Source organism: Equus quagga, chromosome 14 (genome assembly GCF_021613505.1).
Source record: "Equus quagga isolate Etosha38 chromosome 14, UCLA_HA_Equagga_1.0, whole genome shotgun sequence".
Classification (NCBI taxonomy): domain Eukaryota; kingdom Metazoa; phylum Chordata; class Mammalia; order Perissodactyla; family Equidae; genus Equus; species Equus quagga.
Window position 1 is genome coordinate 30,746,364 of NC_060280.1, and position 18,497 is coordinate 30,764,860.

The window sequence follows — 18,497 nt, forward strand, 5'->3', positions numbered from 1 at the left end:
ATAATGTGTGACTTTAGGCGAGCTATTTTACCTGCTGTCTATGCCTCAGCTTCCTCATTTGTAATCAGAGACAATAGTTTCTACCTCATAAAGGTGCTCTAAGGACTAAATGGATCAATGTGAAATGCTTAGAACAGGACTTGGAACCTAGTAAGCACCAGGATAAGCTATAGTAACTCTTGATCATATGCTACTTATTACGGTCAGGGTCGGCTTTATAAGCTGCTTGTCTTTCATTTCTACTCCATTACCCGACACCTTGCTATCTGTTATAGAGGAAGACGCTTGGAAGTTAGAAGATCTGCGGTTATAAAGCCCAGCTCCTTTCAATTCCTAGCTCGTTTGTGAAGTTGGGTGAGTTGTTGATCTGTTTCCTCAGTCAGAGTGGCGGGGAATCTTAATTAAACCTGACTCACTGGGATGCTGTGAGGCTAAAATCAAAGAATGTAAGTTAAATTGCAAAATCGTTTCATTTACCACCTTTCCAAGAGTTTCTAACTGGCTTGAAAACAAGAGGTAACTCAATTTAGGGGGAAAGACGGAAAAGAATGCATTGGAAGATCACGGGTGGCGTGGAGGGAGAGCCTGGAGGTTATTTGTCTCACTTCATGACTTTCTGAAGGCTTGGGTTTCAACAACAACCACGTTCCTGGACCTCAGTATTTTTAGCTAATGGGGAATTACAGTAGGAAACTTAAATGCTGTTATTTATTTTCTCTTTCTAATTTATACCTCCATTCAAGAACATGAACAGTCTCACGCATTTGTATAGTCGTCGACAGTTTACAAATAACTTTTTTATGTTGTGTATCACAATATCCCCACAGGGTAGGATTAACCCCATTTTGCAAGAAAACTCTGTTAACATTAGAAAGCATACTGAAAACCCCCTTTAAAAAAACTTTTATTGAGGTCAAACTGGTTTATAACATTGTGTAATTTCAGACGTATACTAGTCTATATCAGTTCCTGTAGCTACCGCATCCTGCTCACCACCAATAGTCTAGTGTTTATCTCACCATACATATGTGCCCCTTTACCCCTTTCACCGTCCCCCGCTGCCAACCACTAATCTGTTTTTTATCCATGTGAAAAACCCCTTTTGACGTGAGCATTTTATCAGATCCGACGTTTCCCAAAGTACAAAATTCAAGAGGGAGGGCAACCACAAAACGTGATTGAATCTTCAGCAAGACCAGACACTGGCTTCGATTTTATGGCCGCGACTAACTATAGACCGGGCCCCTTTTCTCATCTGTTAATAGGGGCAACAACGTCTTCTTCACACAATTGTTCTGCGATTAAATAGGAACAAAGGCTGCAGGGTGAACCTACCACGTCGCGGGGCCTCAAATAAATCCCTTCTTCTTGCCTTTGACAGATAAAGCACGAGGCGGCACTATCCTTCCAGCTCCACTCGTGGCGGAACCCGAAGCCGAGGACGCCCGGGTCCACCTTCTCTACCTGCAGCTACGGGATCGGCTACGGGCAACCGCGACGTCCACTGTCGTTCTCGTAGCGCGGACCATCTCTACTTGAGTTGCGTCCCGGGGGACCGGAGGCCGCCGATAACTGCTCCCATGACCGAGGAATTCGGTCCTAATTCTCAACGGCGCTTCAGGGACGAAGGTGCTTTCCTACTGTCCCTAACCTCGCCTAAAGTAAAGGTCGCGGGAAAGACTCCCCTCCAGCGACCGACGCCATTTTGACCGCGACGTGTGACGCCACACGTAGCAGAGAGCGCAGCCGATTGGCTGGAATACGGCAGCCGGAGGAGAGGCGCGCGAAGCCCGGGAGGAGGGTGAGGAGGACAAGCGAAGGAAACTACAATCCCAGCCTTCCTTGCGCGTGCGAGAGCATACTAAGAGCGAAAGAGGAGGGAGTTTGGGTTCGGACCACAACTCCCAGCACCGCCCCCGCCATGTCTCTTCTTCCCTTTCAAAACGCGGAGGACAAGAGGAGCAGGGAGCATGGAGGCCTTCTGGCGTCCGCTCTGCGAAAGGCGGGAAAGGCGAACTACACCTCCCGACTGCCAGCGCGCGGCTGCGCCTGCGCCCTGATACCTGTCGCCATCTTGCCCCTTCTGAGGCACCGCAAACAAACCCAATTCCTGGTGTCCCCTAGTCTTGGCGGAGGAGCCTTTTAGATGAGCCCCGAAAGGCCGGGCAGGTGGGTGACTCTCAGACAGGGTACTGGGAAGAGCTGGCAGGTTAGCCAGGCTGGAGGAACGCAGGGCCAAGCATTCGGACCCGGCTTGGGGCGCCCAGCCCCATCCTCCGTTGTCTCCTAACGGGATCGTGGGGCTCCCCGAGGTGGGCTGAGGGGGGGGACTCTGGCAGGCCTGGGACCGGGCTCCCGGGGGTCCAGCTCTGGGGCCTCCCGGTGGGCCTCGGTCGTCTGCCTGGCTGTCCGCGCGCCTCCTCTCTCTCCGTTGTCCCCTGCGCCGAGGAGGGAGCGAGGCGCTGATGCCGGCCGGGGCCCCTGACACCGGCTGCCGGTCCCGAAGGGCTCGGGCGGGGGGCTTGACATCGGGGCGGGCGCCGAGCGGCGCGGGTGAGCAGGGTGGGCGGGCTGCTCTTGTTGTGGTGCTGCGAGCGAGTGCGTGTTTGGGGCGGGGGCGGGGCGGGCTTGCTTGCCTGACACCTGAGTTGGGGAAGGATTATGCGAGAGCCGGCTTCCCGGAGCGGGCTCGGGCCGGGGCCGCCCAGGTTCCCGGTGCAGGGCGGCCCCGCGCTGGGGTCCGCCGGCGGGGACGCGTCGGGATGCCGTGACGTGGTGCTGGATTCGGGCGGTCGCCGGCCGCCTCCGAGCTCCTGTCGGGAGGCGGGGCCTGGCTGGTGGAGGGAGCGGATTCCTCTGGCTCGGCCCCTTCCTCCTCCTCCCCACCCCTCTTCTTTATGTCATCCTGCCGGCTGGGGCGCGCAGTCCAGTTCTCCTCGCTCTGGGTTGGTTCGGAGCTGAGAGGACTATGGGAAGGAGGGGGAGGGGGCCCATCTCCGGGCGTGGAGTTGGAGGTAGCAGCCCCAGCGCCTGGAACGGGGTGCAGCAGTTACTGCGGTTCGGGGCCTGACTCCCAGACTAGACAGCGAGCTTGCTCATTCATTCATTCACTCATTCATTCATTCATTTCACTCTTGGCAATCGTTCATTTGTCCATTTAAGAAATATTTACAAGATCTATTGAGTGCTAAGCAGGCATTGTGCAAGCGCCCAGCGCTTTACTGGCGGTTGTCCTTTTATCTTCTAGACCAGGGAATTCCCAGGACGAGGGAAATTCCTGACATCTAAACTTTTGGCAAACGGTTTGAAGGCCTGCAGGATGTAAATTCACCTTTCATTGCTGAGACTGGAGGAGAAAGTTCTTTATTAAGTTCCATGAACCCACATAACGTGCTGGGAGCTTTACACATTTTATCTCGTGTAACTCGTTAAGTGAGAAAGCCGACAGAAGTCAAGTAACTTGCCCAAGGTTACACAGGTAGTAGCGCCTATTTAATAAACAGCGTGCCAGCCACTATAAGAACTTCACATACACTGTTCTCTAATCCTCATAGCAAACTGGGTGAAATTACATCTGTTATACAAGAGTGTAAAATAGGCTCAGATAGGCTCATTTACCCAGCGTCACACAGCCACTAAGTTGAAAGCTGGAGCTAGAATCTAGACGTGTCTGGCTCTAAAGCCTGTGCTCATTCCGCTGTCACAGGCTGGAATAGTCAGCTCCCAGGTGGTTACTTAGTTCTTTGGGAGAAGTTGGAAAGTGTGGTGGTGAAATAGGATTCTGAGATATTCTGATGGATTGCACTTCTGAGTGTGTATGGGTCTCCAGGTGAGTGGCTTTTTGAAGGTACTTTGGTTATTTGATTTTTTGTTTTTTGTTTTGGTAGGGAAGACAAGCTCTTTGGGGCTACCAAAAGGAAGCAGGAATGCCTGTTGTGTGGCCAACCCTTTTGGATCTCAGCAGGGATGAGTGCAAAAGGATTCTTCGAAAATTGGGTATGATTTTCATTTTTGATGTGTTATGCCTCTCTCTGATACTTTTCCCTTTGTGTTTGGGTCACGGCTCTTTGCATGGATGTCATATCTCATGTTGCGTCAGAAATTCTTTAGAGGTATACTCCCTGTTTTATTGTTATTTTCTCAGTGCCTAGCATAGTGCTTTGTACAAAGTACGTGCGTAAATCATCATCATCATCATAATATTAGCAACTAGGAGTTCTTGAGGGGTACTGGGCTCTTGTGAGTCCTTTACATTCAACATCCCATTTAATCCTCAAATCAAAAAGGTAGGTATTTTGCTTTTTTTGTTGCCATTTTATAGATGACAAAACTGAAGCTTAGAACCCAAGGTAATGCCAATAGTAAGTCATGGAGTTGGGGTTTCAACCCAGGGAATATGATTCCAGTCTCACTTTAGCATACTTTTAACCTGCATTAATGTATGTGTGAATGACATAGTATTTCTGAATTCTAAATTAATGTAAGCTATGCTGACTTTCCCAAATTGTATTTTACTGTCAGTAATAAAACACTCTTTATGCTTCTAATGAATTATTTAGTGCTTCTTTTCCTTTAGAACAGGCTTTCTCAACTAGCATTTAGCGAGAGAATTAAGCCCTAATGCTAAGGCTACAGTGGATGTTAATCCACTGTATGTAATGAACTAACTTCTTATGCATCTAGCGTGGTATTACTTATGTAGTATCCTTGGGAAAATTGAGAAAAAGAGTTATTCAGATCATTTTCTGAATTCTGTGGTTCAAAGGAGGACCCTTGATTGAGAATACTGCCTTATACTGTGAGAAGGAGCTTACAGTATAAGGCAGTTGTCTTATTTACCAGTGCAGTCTCAGGCCGGTGCATAGTAGCCGCTCCGTAAATGAAAAAATAATTCGAAAGAACATTAAATGTTTTGGCAGTGGATATGAATTATTTACATATCTGTGATTTTTGAGGGGGAAAGTGTGGGCCTTGAATTCAGACAGACCTGGTGTCTTGATCCTTTTACTAATGGCCTGCATGATCAAGGATGAGTTATTTAATCTCCCTAGATCTGTTGACACTTTTGTGAAAGAAAGATAATGATATCTGCCTCGTAAGTTTGTTATTTGGATTAACTGTATATAAAAATGGCCTGCCTGACATCTGAGTGTATAGTGTTTTAAAGCAGTTGCTTTCAGACATTAATTTATTTGCAAGTGAATCTTCAAAGGAAATCTTTCTTGGCAATTCCTATCTGTCACTCAGAATCATAGCTGCTGTGGCCCTGCCTGCTAATAATCTTTACCCTTTTTATTTCCCTTTAGGCCGCTATGAGGATTTCTCTATTTTAAACTACTTCTTAGCATTATATTTTAACACATCTACAGAGCTTTTTTATAGTCAGTCATTCTTTTACCTTTTTGTTTCCTTTAACTGTGTGTGTAATCTCTTAGTATAATTCAAAGATGGTTTTCAACACACTTATGTGCAATTGCTGTAACTTGCTACCTCTAATTATAAAGTTGGACTCATATTTATTTCATAGCTGAAGCAATTGTAGAGGAGGAATAGATCACAATTACAGTAGATTAGATTAAGGTTTCCGGGCTTTGGGGGCCTGGAATCAGGAGATTATGTTTAAATATAAAAATGGTAACCTTTAAGTCTAAATTTATCCTTAATTTTAGTCAGAGCAGTATGGGTAATGCTGCTGGAGAGCTGCTTCTCTACAAAAGAAAACAGCCTTCCTACAGGGTAATGTCATCTTCAATGACCCTTCACTTTAGGAGGTAGCCTTGGTAGTGATTTGCAGAAGGACTTCCTCCCCACCCGTTGACTTATTATCATGACAATGAAACCTTTGAATTGCCTTAAAACTCTAGCTCTAGGTCCAAAGTTTAGAGAAGGTACTGTATTAAAGAATTAACTTAAATATTTTAAGAATTAATTTTGTCCTTTTAAAAATAGTTATAAATTATTTTAACGTAAGATGCTAAACATTTAGATTTTACTTAAGTATAGAGAAACTTGGATAGAGAATTTCTTTATATGTACTGAACATACCAGTGATAGGTAAATACTTCCTTCCTTCTATCCGGCCTCTCCCCTGCCCTATTTTTTAATGACCATTCCTGAGCTGTAACTCTTAACATGGCTTTGTGGACTGTAGTATAATTGAGTGGTTGATTTGTTTAAATGGAATGAGTTGAAGGCTTTAAAAAATGCTTTGGCAAATCTTTGGTTTCCTGTAGTGTTTACATGTGTTTATTATTTCATTATACTTATGTGTCATTAGCGTTAACACTACAATAGAATGGCACCAAAAATAATACCAGAATTTCAAGTAAGTTGGATATTTGTCAGGATCTGAAGATACCCATCAAAACGTGAAGGAGGTTGGGAAGCTAGTAAAGGTTCTTTACAGTAAGTGAATTTCTTGAGAAGGGGAGGAAGTGCCTTGGATTGTGTACCCGTGATAACTGTGTTCTGAGTCCAGTTTTGTGTGAGGTTGCCACCTTTTACTTTCGTGCGTGATTTTTTAGTTAGACTTGGAATGAGACTTCAGATGTCGAAAATCTTTGTCACATTCCGTTATTTAATTTCACTTTTTAAGAAATTGTGTCTTGATCACTATAAATTCCACAGACCAAAAGTGAACTTCTTTTTCTTTTTTCTCGAAGTGCTTCCTCTCTCTGACCTCTTTATTTCTTTTTATGGTATTGCCATTCTCCTCAGCATCTTGCAAACTGCAGAACCTGATTCCTGTCCTTATGCCATTCCTCCCACATTAAATCAATTACAGAGTCCTATCAAATAAAAATTTTTATTTTTATAAGAATTTATTTTTTATTGTATTTTATTTTTCTCCCTGAAGCCCCCCCAATACATAGTTGTATATTCCAGTTGTAGGTCCTTCTGGCTCTGCTAAGTGGGACGCTGCCTCAGCATGGCCTGATGAGTGGTGCCAGGTTCACGCCCAGGATTCGAACCCCCGAAACCCTGGGCTGCTGAAGCGGGATGTATGAACTTAGCTACTCAGCCATGGGGCTGGCCCCCAAATAAAAATATTTTTGGACTGGAAGTAGAGGCCTTATCTTAGCAGGCCCCAAACTTCTCTTCCATTTTTATCCTTCTTTATTCCTTTACATGCATCCCTTGCTGGATTTTAATCACCTTGAGGATAAAGGCTTTGTTTTGTTTCCTGTAAATATTCTCCATGGTACCTTATAGTAGTAATGTTCAATTAGTAGTTTGGTTTGAATTAGTGACTATCCAAGTACAGATGTATTTCTACTTCTTTAATGTAAAATTCTCAAAATAGTCACTAACTGTTACTGGAAGTTGGGTGTCTGTGTGAACCATTGTCTGCTCTTTTGCTCTCTCTGTTCTTTTGCACATTTGTAATTTTCCCCCCCTGCCTGCCTAGAGCATAGTTGTCTTTCTGATTAAAGCTTATGCTTCCAGACTAGATGATATGTTTCTCGTCTGTACTTTTACCATTGCATTGTAAACTGTATCATGCTTGTCTGATGACGTGTTTCATGGTAGCTTTATTCTAGAGTTAACTCCTTGAGGGCAGGATTTACCATACTATTTGGTATAAATAACAGGACTCAATACTGATTTATTGAATAAAACACTCCATAAATGGGGCATAAACATTTAGAATATAGCAATTTCTTAGTTGGTTATCCCCAGTGCCTTTCTGAACTCTGGTTTGGGTTGTGATAAAAACTGAAGTATGTGTTTCCTGGAATGAAGTATTTCCTTCACTACTCCAGAGCAGCAGGGCTTTGTCCTTCCAGAGAGACCCCATGAAATAGCTATATGGTATCCAGCACAGATTGAACATGCAGGATAATTCTTTTTTTGTTGTTTTTGTTTTTTTGAGGAAGATTAGCCCTGAACTAACATCTGCTGTCAATCCTCCTCTTTTTTGCTGAGGAAGATTGGCCCTGAGCTACCGTCTGCGCCCATCTTCCTCTGTTTTGTTTGTGTCTGCCACAGCATGGCTTGACAAGTGGTACATAGGTCTGTGCCTCGGATCCAAACTGGCCAACCCAGGGCCACTGAAGCAGAGCATGTGAACTTAACTGCAACGTCACCGGGCTGGCCACAATGTATAGGATAATTCTGTTGGAGCAGACATTTCTGTTTTCTTTTTTTTTAAATTTTATTTTTTCCTTTTTCTCCCCAAAGCCTCCTGGTACATAGTTGTATGTTCTTCGTTGTGGGTCCATCTAGTTGTGGCATGTGGGATGCTGCCTCAGCGTGGTTTGATGAGCAGTGCCATGTCCGTGCCCAGGATTCGAACCAAGGAAACACTGGGCTGCCTGCCGCGGAGCGCGCGAACTTAACCACTCGGCCATGGGGCCAGCCCCCCGACATTTCTGTTTAATATAGTCAGCTCACTCTTCTATATAAAGCTTCTTTTTGTTTGTCAGAACTGTGAATAATATGAACTGAATGAGTCTACTAATTTATTATTGGTGTAGTACCCAGTATGCAAGTATCCATGCCTTCATTATTCAGCGAACATTGAGTGTCTCTTGTGTGTTAGGCATTGGCAAATAGCAAATACTGGTAGTAACTTCAGTTGAGTAAGAAAATAACTGTAGTCTGGATACTTATTTCCCATCATTTTATTTTACTCAGATATACCTGTCTTATAGTGTTAATGGTTTAAAACAATAACTGTCTTCTTATTTCTCATGATTCTGTAGGTTGCTTGTCTTGCCTGAGCTCTCTCAGGTGGTGGTATTTAGCCGGTTGACTGGGTTTAGCTGAGATGGCTAGGGCTCTCTCTGTGGCCTTTCATCCTGGGCTTTTTCATGGCTTGGTGATTTCAAGGTTCTAAGAGAGCAAGGCCCTGTGTGCAAGTGCTTAGTGAGCTGCTTTTTGCATCATGTATGCTGACGTTCCATCGGCCAAAGCAAGTCATGTGCCAAGCCCAGAGTCAGTGCGGGAGCAGACTATACAAAGGTAGTACAAAAGGAGTACGCTGGGAGGCAGGCATGGTTCACTGAGAACCATTGAGGGACTTTTTTGTTTTACATTTTGACCAGTACTAGAGACTGACAACTTCATTTCATAATGATTGTTGCTGTGGAAAGATAGTGGAATGAAACTGTCTGGCATTAGGGTTTAGTATTGTGTCCTTGTTGCTCTTAAGAGCATTTCATGTTCCCTAATCTGCCTTAGTCATTGTGATGGTGGTTTTTATAGATGCAGAAGATCTTAGATCTGGAAGGTACCTTCAAAACCTCTTCTACATAGAGAAACTGAGGCTCAGAGATGAGAAAGGACTTGCCCAAGGTCACACAACTAGTGAGTCACAGTGCTAGAGCAGAGTCTGGTCATTTGACTCTTCAGTAGTTTTTCAGTTGCACAGTACTCATAGTACTCTCAGCTACCCAGGAGGGAGGTGGAATATAGTTTGAATTCTTAGGCAGGCCTAAGGAATTATTGCAAGGATTGGGCAGTGAAGGTACCTTTCAATAGTGCTAAAAACTACACTTATCAGCCTTATTATATCACTTGGAGCCTGTTCCCAGTAGTTGGTAGCATCTGAGTTAAATGTTCTTCAGTGATAATGTGTGAGACAAAATATTTACTGTTAGATTTTTCTAAAAGTTTAACATATATGACTTCTGTGGGGCAGTATGAAAGAAAATGATATACAATTATAAAACTCACATTTTAATCGATGTTATTAGATAAAATTTTTGAGAGGAATTAAAAAAATTTGCATTTTGATTTTTAATTTATTTTTAGATTTCCTGCCCTGAAATTTCACTATATGTAGCCATAGTATTAAAATATTGAAGGCCTATCCTGATAAAATAATTTTCTTCTTCTAGAATTGGAGGCATATGCTGGAGTTATCAGTGCACTTCGGGCACAGGGGGATCTCACCAAGGAAAAGAAAGATCTTCTTGGAGAACTCTCAAAAGTTCTTAGGTAAATTATCATAAAAGTTTGTGAGATGTGACTCTAGAAATTTCCTTTTGAGGGGTTTTATTACTGTTCATTCTCAAGTTGAAGAATAGAGGTGTTCAAGTTGTTGGTGCTTAGAGATCTCATCCCAGTTGTGTGCTTTTTTACAGAAAATTATGTAATTTACCATTTATTCTATAATATAATTGGAAATGGTTTAAGGCAGATTATTTTAGGCTTGAGCTACCTGGGAAAGGGAGATATTTTTGACATGGGTGAAGGAGAGAAGAGCTGGCAGCAACTGAATATGAGGATCTAGAGTGGCGCAGTGGCATTTGTTGGGGAAAAGAAGGAGATACTAGGTAATTGTTGTCTTAATTGATAGAAATGGGTGATGACTGTATAGCAATAGCCTTAAGCATAGTTTATGCCTTCAGCTTCCCATTAGAGGCATTGAATCCATTATAAATTCTAGTGAAAGGTTTTTTGATACTTTGCCTTGATCCATTCTAACATCTTGAACTTTCTCAAAATATGTTTTAACTGAAGTTTTCTTTCTATATATATATTTTTTTTTTCTGAAGAAGATTCATCCTGAGCTGACATCTCTGCCAGTCTTCCTCTATTTTGTATGTGGGTTGCTGCAACAGCATGGCCACTGATGAGTGGTGTAGGTCTGCACCGGGGAACTGAACCCCTGCCACTGAAGTGGAGGGCACCTAACTTAACGCTAGGCGGTGGGGCTGGCCCCTCCTTTCTACGTTTAAAACCATTTTGTCCTCTTCTTTTTTTAAGTGAAAATAGAGAAGAGGCTTTTCCTGTATTTAATCAACATTAATATAGAGATGTTATTAAGCCAAATCCTTAGTCTTACTGTCCTTTAAATTTAACAGTTTATGTTTTTTGTTTGTTGTTTGTATTTCCTGATAAATTCTGCTTTCAAGCCCTTTGAATAGTTTAGTCCATGGTGTAGATTTAGCTTAAGCAGTAAAGATTGCAATTTGAAGAGTGGTATTCATTTTATTGAATATTTATGAATGGAACAGGTGTAGCCTTTTTCAGTTGTTTAGTATTCACTTTACATGTATTTAATCAGGATCAATATAAGCACATTTTAACCATAGTGGTAACCTAACAGCTGAAGTGTTGAGTAATATCCTGGTGTCAGGTTTCATAGCATATACCCACAGAAAACTAATTATTTTGCCACTTTCATTTCTTCATTATATTCACTGAACCTAAGATTATAGACTCTTAAGCTTTAGAAAGAACCTTAGAAGACTTTCTTCTGAGTGTCAAAATCCTCCTCTCAGTAACCATGATTATGGGTCATTCACTGGCTGTTTGCATATTTAGATAAGAGGAACCTCTACTAATCTTGAGCGTGGTCTGACATTTCTGAGTTTTGGAAGTAATGACTTGGTATTAAGCTGAATTTGTCTTCCTGTGATTTCTAATTTGCAACAAGTTCTCTCTGCAGTTACACAGAATCAGTATGAATCCTTTTTAATGACTTTAATTAAAGCATTTGAAGATATATTAGGCCCCTGTCTATTTCTTTTCACAAATCAATCTTGTCCCCTCTCCACCAAGCAAAATGTTGACTTACATGAATAAAAGTATAGAAAAGAGCTGCCTGCTTGGCAGAGTTCTATAATGGCTATTTTTTTTCATAGCATCTCAACAGAACGCCACCGTGCTGAAGTTCGGAGAGCAGTAAACGATGAACGGTTAACAACAATTGCACATAAGTAAGCCATTAGTCATACCACCCCTGATTTTTTTATGACGTAGCGTAACATAGTTTTTGAAACAGTCTTCCTATTGTGTAGCAGATTCCTGAGTTTTTATCTTAATAGTAATATCTCTATACTCAGGGATCCTGACCATAGTGGTGTTAACTGTTTATTCAGTTGATTGTTTTTGCATTTGGTTAGGCAAGCTTTAAGTACTCAGGTCAAATCCCGTTACAGTGTAATCTCCGTATGATTAAGGGCCGACACACTTAAGCAGATGATTCACTTACTTGTGAATCAAAGTTTAATAACAGTAGTGTGCTCCCCAAATTTGATGGGCCCTTAGAGGTTCTTTGTAATGGTATTTGATGTGTACGTTGCTTTATAAATAGGCATTATAAATTTTTTGATAACTGACTCTAATATTTCATGTATTTTGAGATTCCGAAAAAAGGTTGTAAAATATGTTATGCTTTTAAGAAATGTGAATACAGTATATCTTAATTTACTTTTAAAAGCCAACAGGATAAAATTGTGAAAGATTATCAAATTGTTTTCAGATCATGATAACTATTTGACAGATGGAGTGGAGGGCATTAATAGAGTATGTGTGGAGATAGTCCCTCCTAAAGAATAGAAGGAACAGAAATCCTTTAAATGTTAATGCAAGATGATAGGAACATTTCATAAAATAAGATATGTTATAGTATAATTCATTTGTTTTTTGTTTTTATGTTTTAGTGTGAAATAAAACTAAAGGAAAAAATTGAGTGTGTTTCCGTATTGTGATAAATAGTGCATTTAAACCAGTTGGCAGTATTTGAACTGACTCAGAAGATCCGTTAGCTTCATGTTGTGCTTCACTGTTCCTCATTTTACTTAACTTGTAAAATGAGGTGCTACCTTTTTAACTGCATAGGTTGAAAGTTTAGCTATTTGAATTTTGAGATTTTTCAGTGGTAGGTACGTATGCACTGTAGAAATTTGGAAATTTTCCGTTAGAGACATCAAGTATTTAGTTGGCAGGCCAGCACAGTTGAAACATTCAAATATTAATGTGTTCCTTCTTTAATTTGCTCTAAACTTTTGAATTGGGATGCTCTAAAAGTAATAACAGGCTGGATTCTAATTTGAGAACTGGTAATAGGAAACTTATGTGCTAAATAATAAAGTAGTAAACAATAGCTTGCATTCAGAGGCACTTAGAGACAAAATCAGTACCTTAAAAGCATTGGAACAATATTGTGGGGCAATTAGTTTTAAGTTGATGCATCAGTTTCATACTTAAAGGATAACATTTATTTAGTCTCCTTTTCCTTTTTTCCCCTTTAAAGAATGAATTTATCCTTATATTTGGGTGAAAGACCAAGTTACAGGTATGCAAATAGGTTATTATTATTTCAGGCTTTTCTTGTATTTATTTCAAAATTGAAGCTCTCAATTATTCAGGGGCACATACTCTGTTTACAAATTAACTGTGCCCCTTGCTTTTCCTTCTCTTCCCCTCCTCCCCCTCCTAATACTACCCACCCTTTAGCTATTTTGCTGCTTGGGAGTACCTCTAGTCAGAGGGTGGGAAGGGAGAGGAGGTGAAAATTTTAATTAGTCATTTTACTGCTTGTTAGTTGTCCTGGAAAAGGTTTGGTGGAAGAATTTACAAGTATTTGCCAAAGTATTTTTGGATAATATGTGGCTTGCTTTAATCTGTTTGACCTCTCCCTTTCCCTCCTCTCTCTATTAGCATGGATAATTGAGAGTTGGCTTTTATCTGCCTGTGTTTCCTCTTTTTTACTCTCCTTTCTGATTTCTTTACTACACAAATTTAATTTTTTGAAAAGAGTTTACTGCAGTGTAAAATTGTAAGCTTCTTAGGTCTTTCCTTACTCCTGTTTTAATATTTTATATTGTGGTTTTAGTTTGACCAGATGTCGAATTTACTTGTTGAGCCCAAGGGTCAGTGAGTGGGGAATGGAGAGGAAGGAATAGACCCCTCCTTCTCCCCATCTCCTTGGCCCTCTTTCCCTCAGAAGTTGCAACAGAACCTAGTTCCAAAGATTGTCTATAGGAGGGCTTCACACTCTGATCCTCAAAAAAAGCAGCTCGAGCCAAGGAGGAATGCATCTGAACTGACTGCATTCCCTTCTTCCTCTCCCTTCCCTCCCCCACTCAAAACAGCAGCTTGGGCCAGAAGGAATGCGGTTGAAAGGTGAACAGAAAGCCGAGGAGACTGAGCACAAAGGAGGTGGAAACAAAAGGAGTAGAGTGTCTGGGATCAAAGAAAAGCCTTGCTTGTGGCTTGAAGCATAATACTCATTATTTGGCACCAGACTCTTTATTAAATTTGATACTCTAATTCAGTTTTGAAATATGTTAGAATATTACGGTATTAAAGCCTGGAATGTCAAGGGGCTTCAGATTTTTTAATTGGGCAATTCTTGCCACCGTTGTCTCTGAGTTCAAAGAAAGTGGCTATCTGGAATTACAGTTCTCTTAACCCCTTCCCCATCAGCCAATCACTGATAGGATACTGTGTGAGTTTCTGTGTGAGGATGAGGATTTCATGCTGGTGCCCTGCACAGCAAAGGATGTGAGAGCCAAGATAGTTTCATTAGTGTTAGGTCAGATTTCTCAGAAAAGGGGCTGGAGGAAGGTTTCCACCCTCTCTTGCCATACTTAGTATAAATAGAGAGGCATTCTTACATTGAAACTTAGGTATCCCAGGGAAGCCGTGGAGTAAGATGTTTACAAAAATCGGTAAAATTTAGTTTAGATGATTTGTGCAACTAATGCATATTTATATCTTCATTACTAAGCAAATAGGAATTTTTCAGTCTAATTCTAACATGATGTTTAATTTTTCACTCACTTAAAAAAGCTTGAGCATGTTTGCATGAGTAGAAATTTGGAAGATTTATAGATCTTTCTGAAAGTTGCAGTTGTGTCTTTTGCACTGCAAATTGTCTTTTCCATAGCATATATTCATGTGTTTCAAATTATTAATCTTCCATAATTTCTGCCACCATTTAAACAATGCCCCAGGTAAGTGTAGACATCAGTTTGTGTGGTAAACTCTCACCAAGCAAATTTATTAGTGATATTCTAGTGAAATGATAGCAAAATAGGAATAAGCCAAGAAAATGCTGAATAGCTTTTAGAATTTTTTCCTTTGACAACTAGCTAAAGCCCTTTCCTGTCTCTATTTCTTGTTTGTACTGTTTTCTGTTTCAGAACTAGCATCAACTTGGAAATTAAGTGATAAAAAGTTTGTGAGGATTATTGGGGTCTTAGGAACTCCTCTTTCCCTTGTCTTAGGACTGTGTTAAACCAGGAGGGAATTTTCAGATTTCCCACAGTAACCCAACTGGATTCATCGACTCCTAGAAACTCCTTTCTGAACTGAATGTAAATCCTTCTCAAGTTGTAAAGTAATTTATTTATTCCATTCAGTAGAATTTGGTAGTAATTAGATAGCAGTACCTAATTAGTATAAATCAAAGGCAAAAGTTAGACATAAAACACATTTGAAAAATTTTCTACTTTCTACTTATGATGTGGTGAATAATTTCAGTAGCATGATGTATGCTTGTTGGAAAGAGACATTTAGTAGCTCTGTGACCTTACGCAAGTTATTTAACCTCTCAGTTACTCAGTTTCCCCATCTATAAAATGGAGATGATAATACCAATTTCATAGGATTGTTGAGAAAAGTATATGAGTTAATACGTGAAAAATGTTTAGAACAATGCCTGACATAGTAAGTGCTTAATTGATGTTAACTATCATTACCATCATCATCATCATTATCATTATTCCACTCTCCACTAACAAGGGCTTTTGTGTACTCTGTCTAAATCTGAAGAATCAGTGGACAGAGTCTTACACTCTAGGTAGGGTTGTAGGATCTTTGGTTTTTAAAAAGGTGCAGTGAATATTTCTTAGTGAAGAGTTTGTTTCATGGATTCTGAGTGAATTTTAAACTTCAACACCAATCATTAGTCAGGAGAGGTGACAACTACTTTTTGTGGAGCCAAGTCAAAAGAAGTGACGCACCTGTCTTTTCATATTTTAACCTCTATTTGGATTCCTGGGATAAAATTTGCTCAAGAAGTTTAGAGTAGAGAAACTGAGAACAGTATCTGTGTAGGGGTAGAGTTCAGTAGCCTGGAATACTTCTTAGAGCGATGAGTGGGAAAAACAATAAAATTAAAGTGGCAGCAGTTTTCTTCCCGTGTCCTCAGATCTAGTCTGTTTCAGTAGGAAGGGTAATACTACAACACGTCGGCAGTGACACATGCAGTGATATGTGCAGCCCTCTTCCATCCCTCAGTACCTGGTCTCCCTCGTTTACTGCCTCAGTTTCCCTTGTTTGAAAGCCTTAGAACCTCTGGCCATGCAGGCAGTTAGATAATTTCGCGAAGGTTTCGTGAATTCCATCCTTAATTATTAAGGAAAATCTGATTTTTTAAATTATGAATACTTTTTACCTTTTCCGTTTAATTACAAAATTAAGTTGTAAAAGTTAGTAGAAATACTAGTTTTCATTAGCAATGCTGGATTTAAACTAATGAAAATAATGTCAATATTTATTTAGAAAGCATGGGAAAATTTTTCACAGTTTCAGTTATGTTTGTTGAAAGATTCAGATTATAGAATAAAATATGTGTGTGTGAAATTCCTTGAATTCTGATTATTATTCATAGTTTTGATCTTGCTTGCTTAAAATAAAGCCTTTCCTATTCACTCAGGGTACTTTTTGTAATTTAAAGAGTTCTGTTTGTTTGAGAAAATATATTTGATTCATTTTTAGTGATTGAGAACCCTTGTAGCAGCGTTTTCTTTTTTGTTTAGTATGTCTGGACCTAATAGCTCTTCAGAATGGTCCATTGAAGGTCGTCGATTGGTACCACTGATGCCCCGGCTGGTTCCCCAAACTGCCTTCACTGTAACAGCTAACGCTGTTGCCAATGCAGCTATCCAGCACAATGCATCTCTTCCAGTGCCTGCAGAAACAGGAAGCAAGGAAGGTGAGTAGAAAAATATTTGTGTAGAGATGACTTTTCTCAGATTCTTCAAGAAAAGTTGTCTTATTTTTCATCTGTTTTTATCCCAGTGTTTAAAGGTTGCAAAACATAGTGAGCAAGTCTTATTATGAAACTAGAAACTGCCAAGGCTTTAGTTTCAGCCAAAATTAAACCTCTCTTTTGTTCAAAATGTGAATTATATTAATCAGAAAATTGCAAAAAGCCTTCTTGGAATGAAGTTTTGATATCAGTGTATCTTGTTAAAAGTGGATAAAAGGCCTTAATGGGTGACATGGAAAATAAGTAAGATGATAGAAGTCATTTAGCTGCTGGACAAAGGTGCTGAACTGATACTTTAGAAAATAAAGTTCTGTTTTTGTCTTCTGGAATCAATGGTATATGCTGCTTCTCTGTTCCAGTCAATGTGCTGAATCCATTAGGGATTACCTGGCAGATGGAGAAGGCTTTCTTATTGTTATTTAATCTAGTAATTGACACGTGTTTTAAAAATCCCCAAGTTCTCCTGAGGTCACCAAGAGTAACATTAAATTTGAGAGTGCATATTTGAATTAACTCTAATAGCTCAGTTTGGTGTTGCATGAAACCTGAAAATAATGCAAATTGTAAGGTTACTTTGGGGAATTGCCTTTTCTTGACTAGCAGTGGGCTGTGGAGCAGAGTGAGACACTGTTTTCACGCATGCCAGGCTCTGTTTTAGGCTGAAGGAAGCTGTATTTAGAGAAAGACAGTTATCAGTGTGCAAACTTGGCCTCCATAGGGTTCCTGTTTTCTTTGTCATAGGAAGGGTATCCTTTTCGAAATTCCACTTTTACATTTTCTATCCACCAGCTCTCTGGTAGAGTGGAAAGATTTCCAATGGTCAAATCTATGTTTGAATCCTAGTTTGCCATTTCCTAGCTGTGACTTCCAGCAAGTCTTTAGTTTCCCTGAGCCTTGGGTTCCTCATCTTTAAAATGAGGTTGTGGTGTTGTCAGAATTAGTGATAATATATGGGAAGGATTTAGCATAATGTATGGTACTCAGTAAATGGTGCCTATGAGCTATTCTTGCTTGTTGTTGTTGTTATTCAAGAAATTGAAATATGATGTTGTCATTACTTTTGTTGAATTATTCTTACACTACTTGGATGGCAAGTGACTAGTGAGTTGGTTTATAATAAAGGAACCTTGCCTTGGTTCCTCCCAGTAGCCAAGTTGGAAATTGCTATGGTTAGGGAAAAATTATCCATTACTCCCTTATTGATATTGCTTTTAGTATTAAAAGGGAATACAAGTAATTTACCTCTTGTCCAAGTCCTGCCATGAATGAAAAATGATTTTCATTTTTCCCAGTATTTGATTTCTTTGTAACTACTCTCTTCTCCATTGGCAATGTCACCTATAGACAGCTGTTAAATACTTAGGGGAAAATCCAGTTAAGTGATGATTATCAGGAAAGGTTATTAATACCTTTTAACCTGTGGACCTAATACCTAAGTACTGGCCTCTAACTTCTGATTGTATGAAAATGTTAAAATTGGCCTGCAGTAAAAAAATAATTTTTCTGTATGCGTGGACAGTTTTGGTGAAAGTTAACAGCAGACTTTTTTATCGTTCCTTCAGTAGTGGTTTGCTATTCCTACACAAGTACCACGTCAACCCCAACCTCTACCCCTGTTCCAAGTGGCAGCATAGCAACGGTTAAGTCTCCAAGACCTGCCAGTCCTGCCTCCAATGTAGTTGTCTTGCCAAGTGGAAGTACTGTTTATGTCAAAAGTAAGTGATATTCTCAGTGTTATCAGGGCCATCTTGGCTAAATGCTG

General features: G+C 40.4%; 1 protein-coding gene across 11 annotated transcripts in view; it reads left to right on the forward strand.

Moving 5' to 3' along the window:
- Positions 1 to 1,849: 1,849 nt before the first annotated feature.
- The window catches only part of EMSY (EMSY transcriptional repressor, BRCA2 interacting), a 97,097-nt gene continuing 80,449 nt past the window's right edge, over positions 1,850 to 18,497 (forward strand). For 3 of the 11 annotated variants that reach the window (XM_046685779.1, XM_046685783.1, XM_046685781.1), the window contains exons 1-7: positions 1,852 to 2,169; positions 3,888 to 3,996; positions 9,843 to 9,942; positions 11,595 to 11,669; positions 12,989 to 13,030; positions 16,503 to 16,678; positions 18,298 to 18,450. In XM_046685779.1, the coding sequence (XP_046541735.1) occupies positions 3,927 to 3,996; positions 9,843 to 9,942; positions 11,595 to 11,669; positions 12,989 to 13,030; positions 16,503 to 16,678; positions 18,298 to 18,450 (616 nt within the window). In that variant the 5' untranslated portion in view covers positions 1,852 to 2,169; positions 3,888 to 3,926. Of the gene's footprint in view, positions 2,170 to 3,882; positions 3,997 to 9,842; positions 9,943 to 11,594; positions 11,670 to 12,988; positions 13,031 to 16,502; positions 16,679 to 18,297; positions 18,451 to 18,497 lie in introns of those variants that run through there. The other 8 variants (XM_046685775.1, XM_046685777.1, XM_046685784.1 and 5 more) reach the window with 6 other exon arrangements.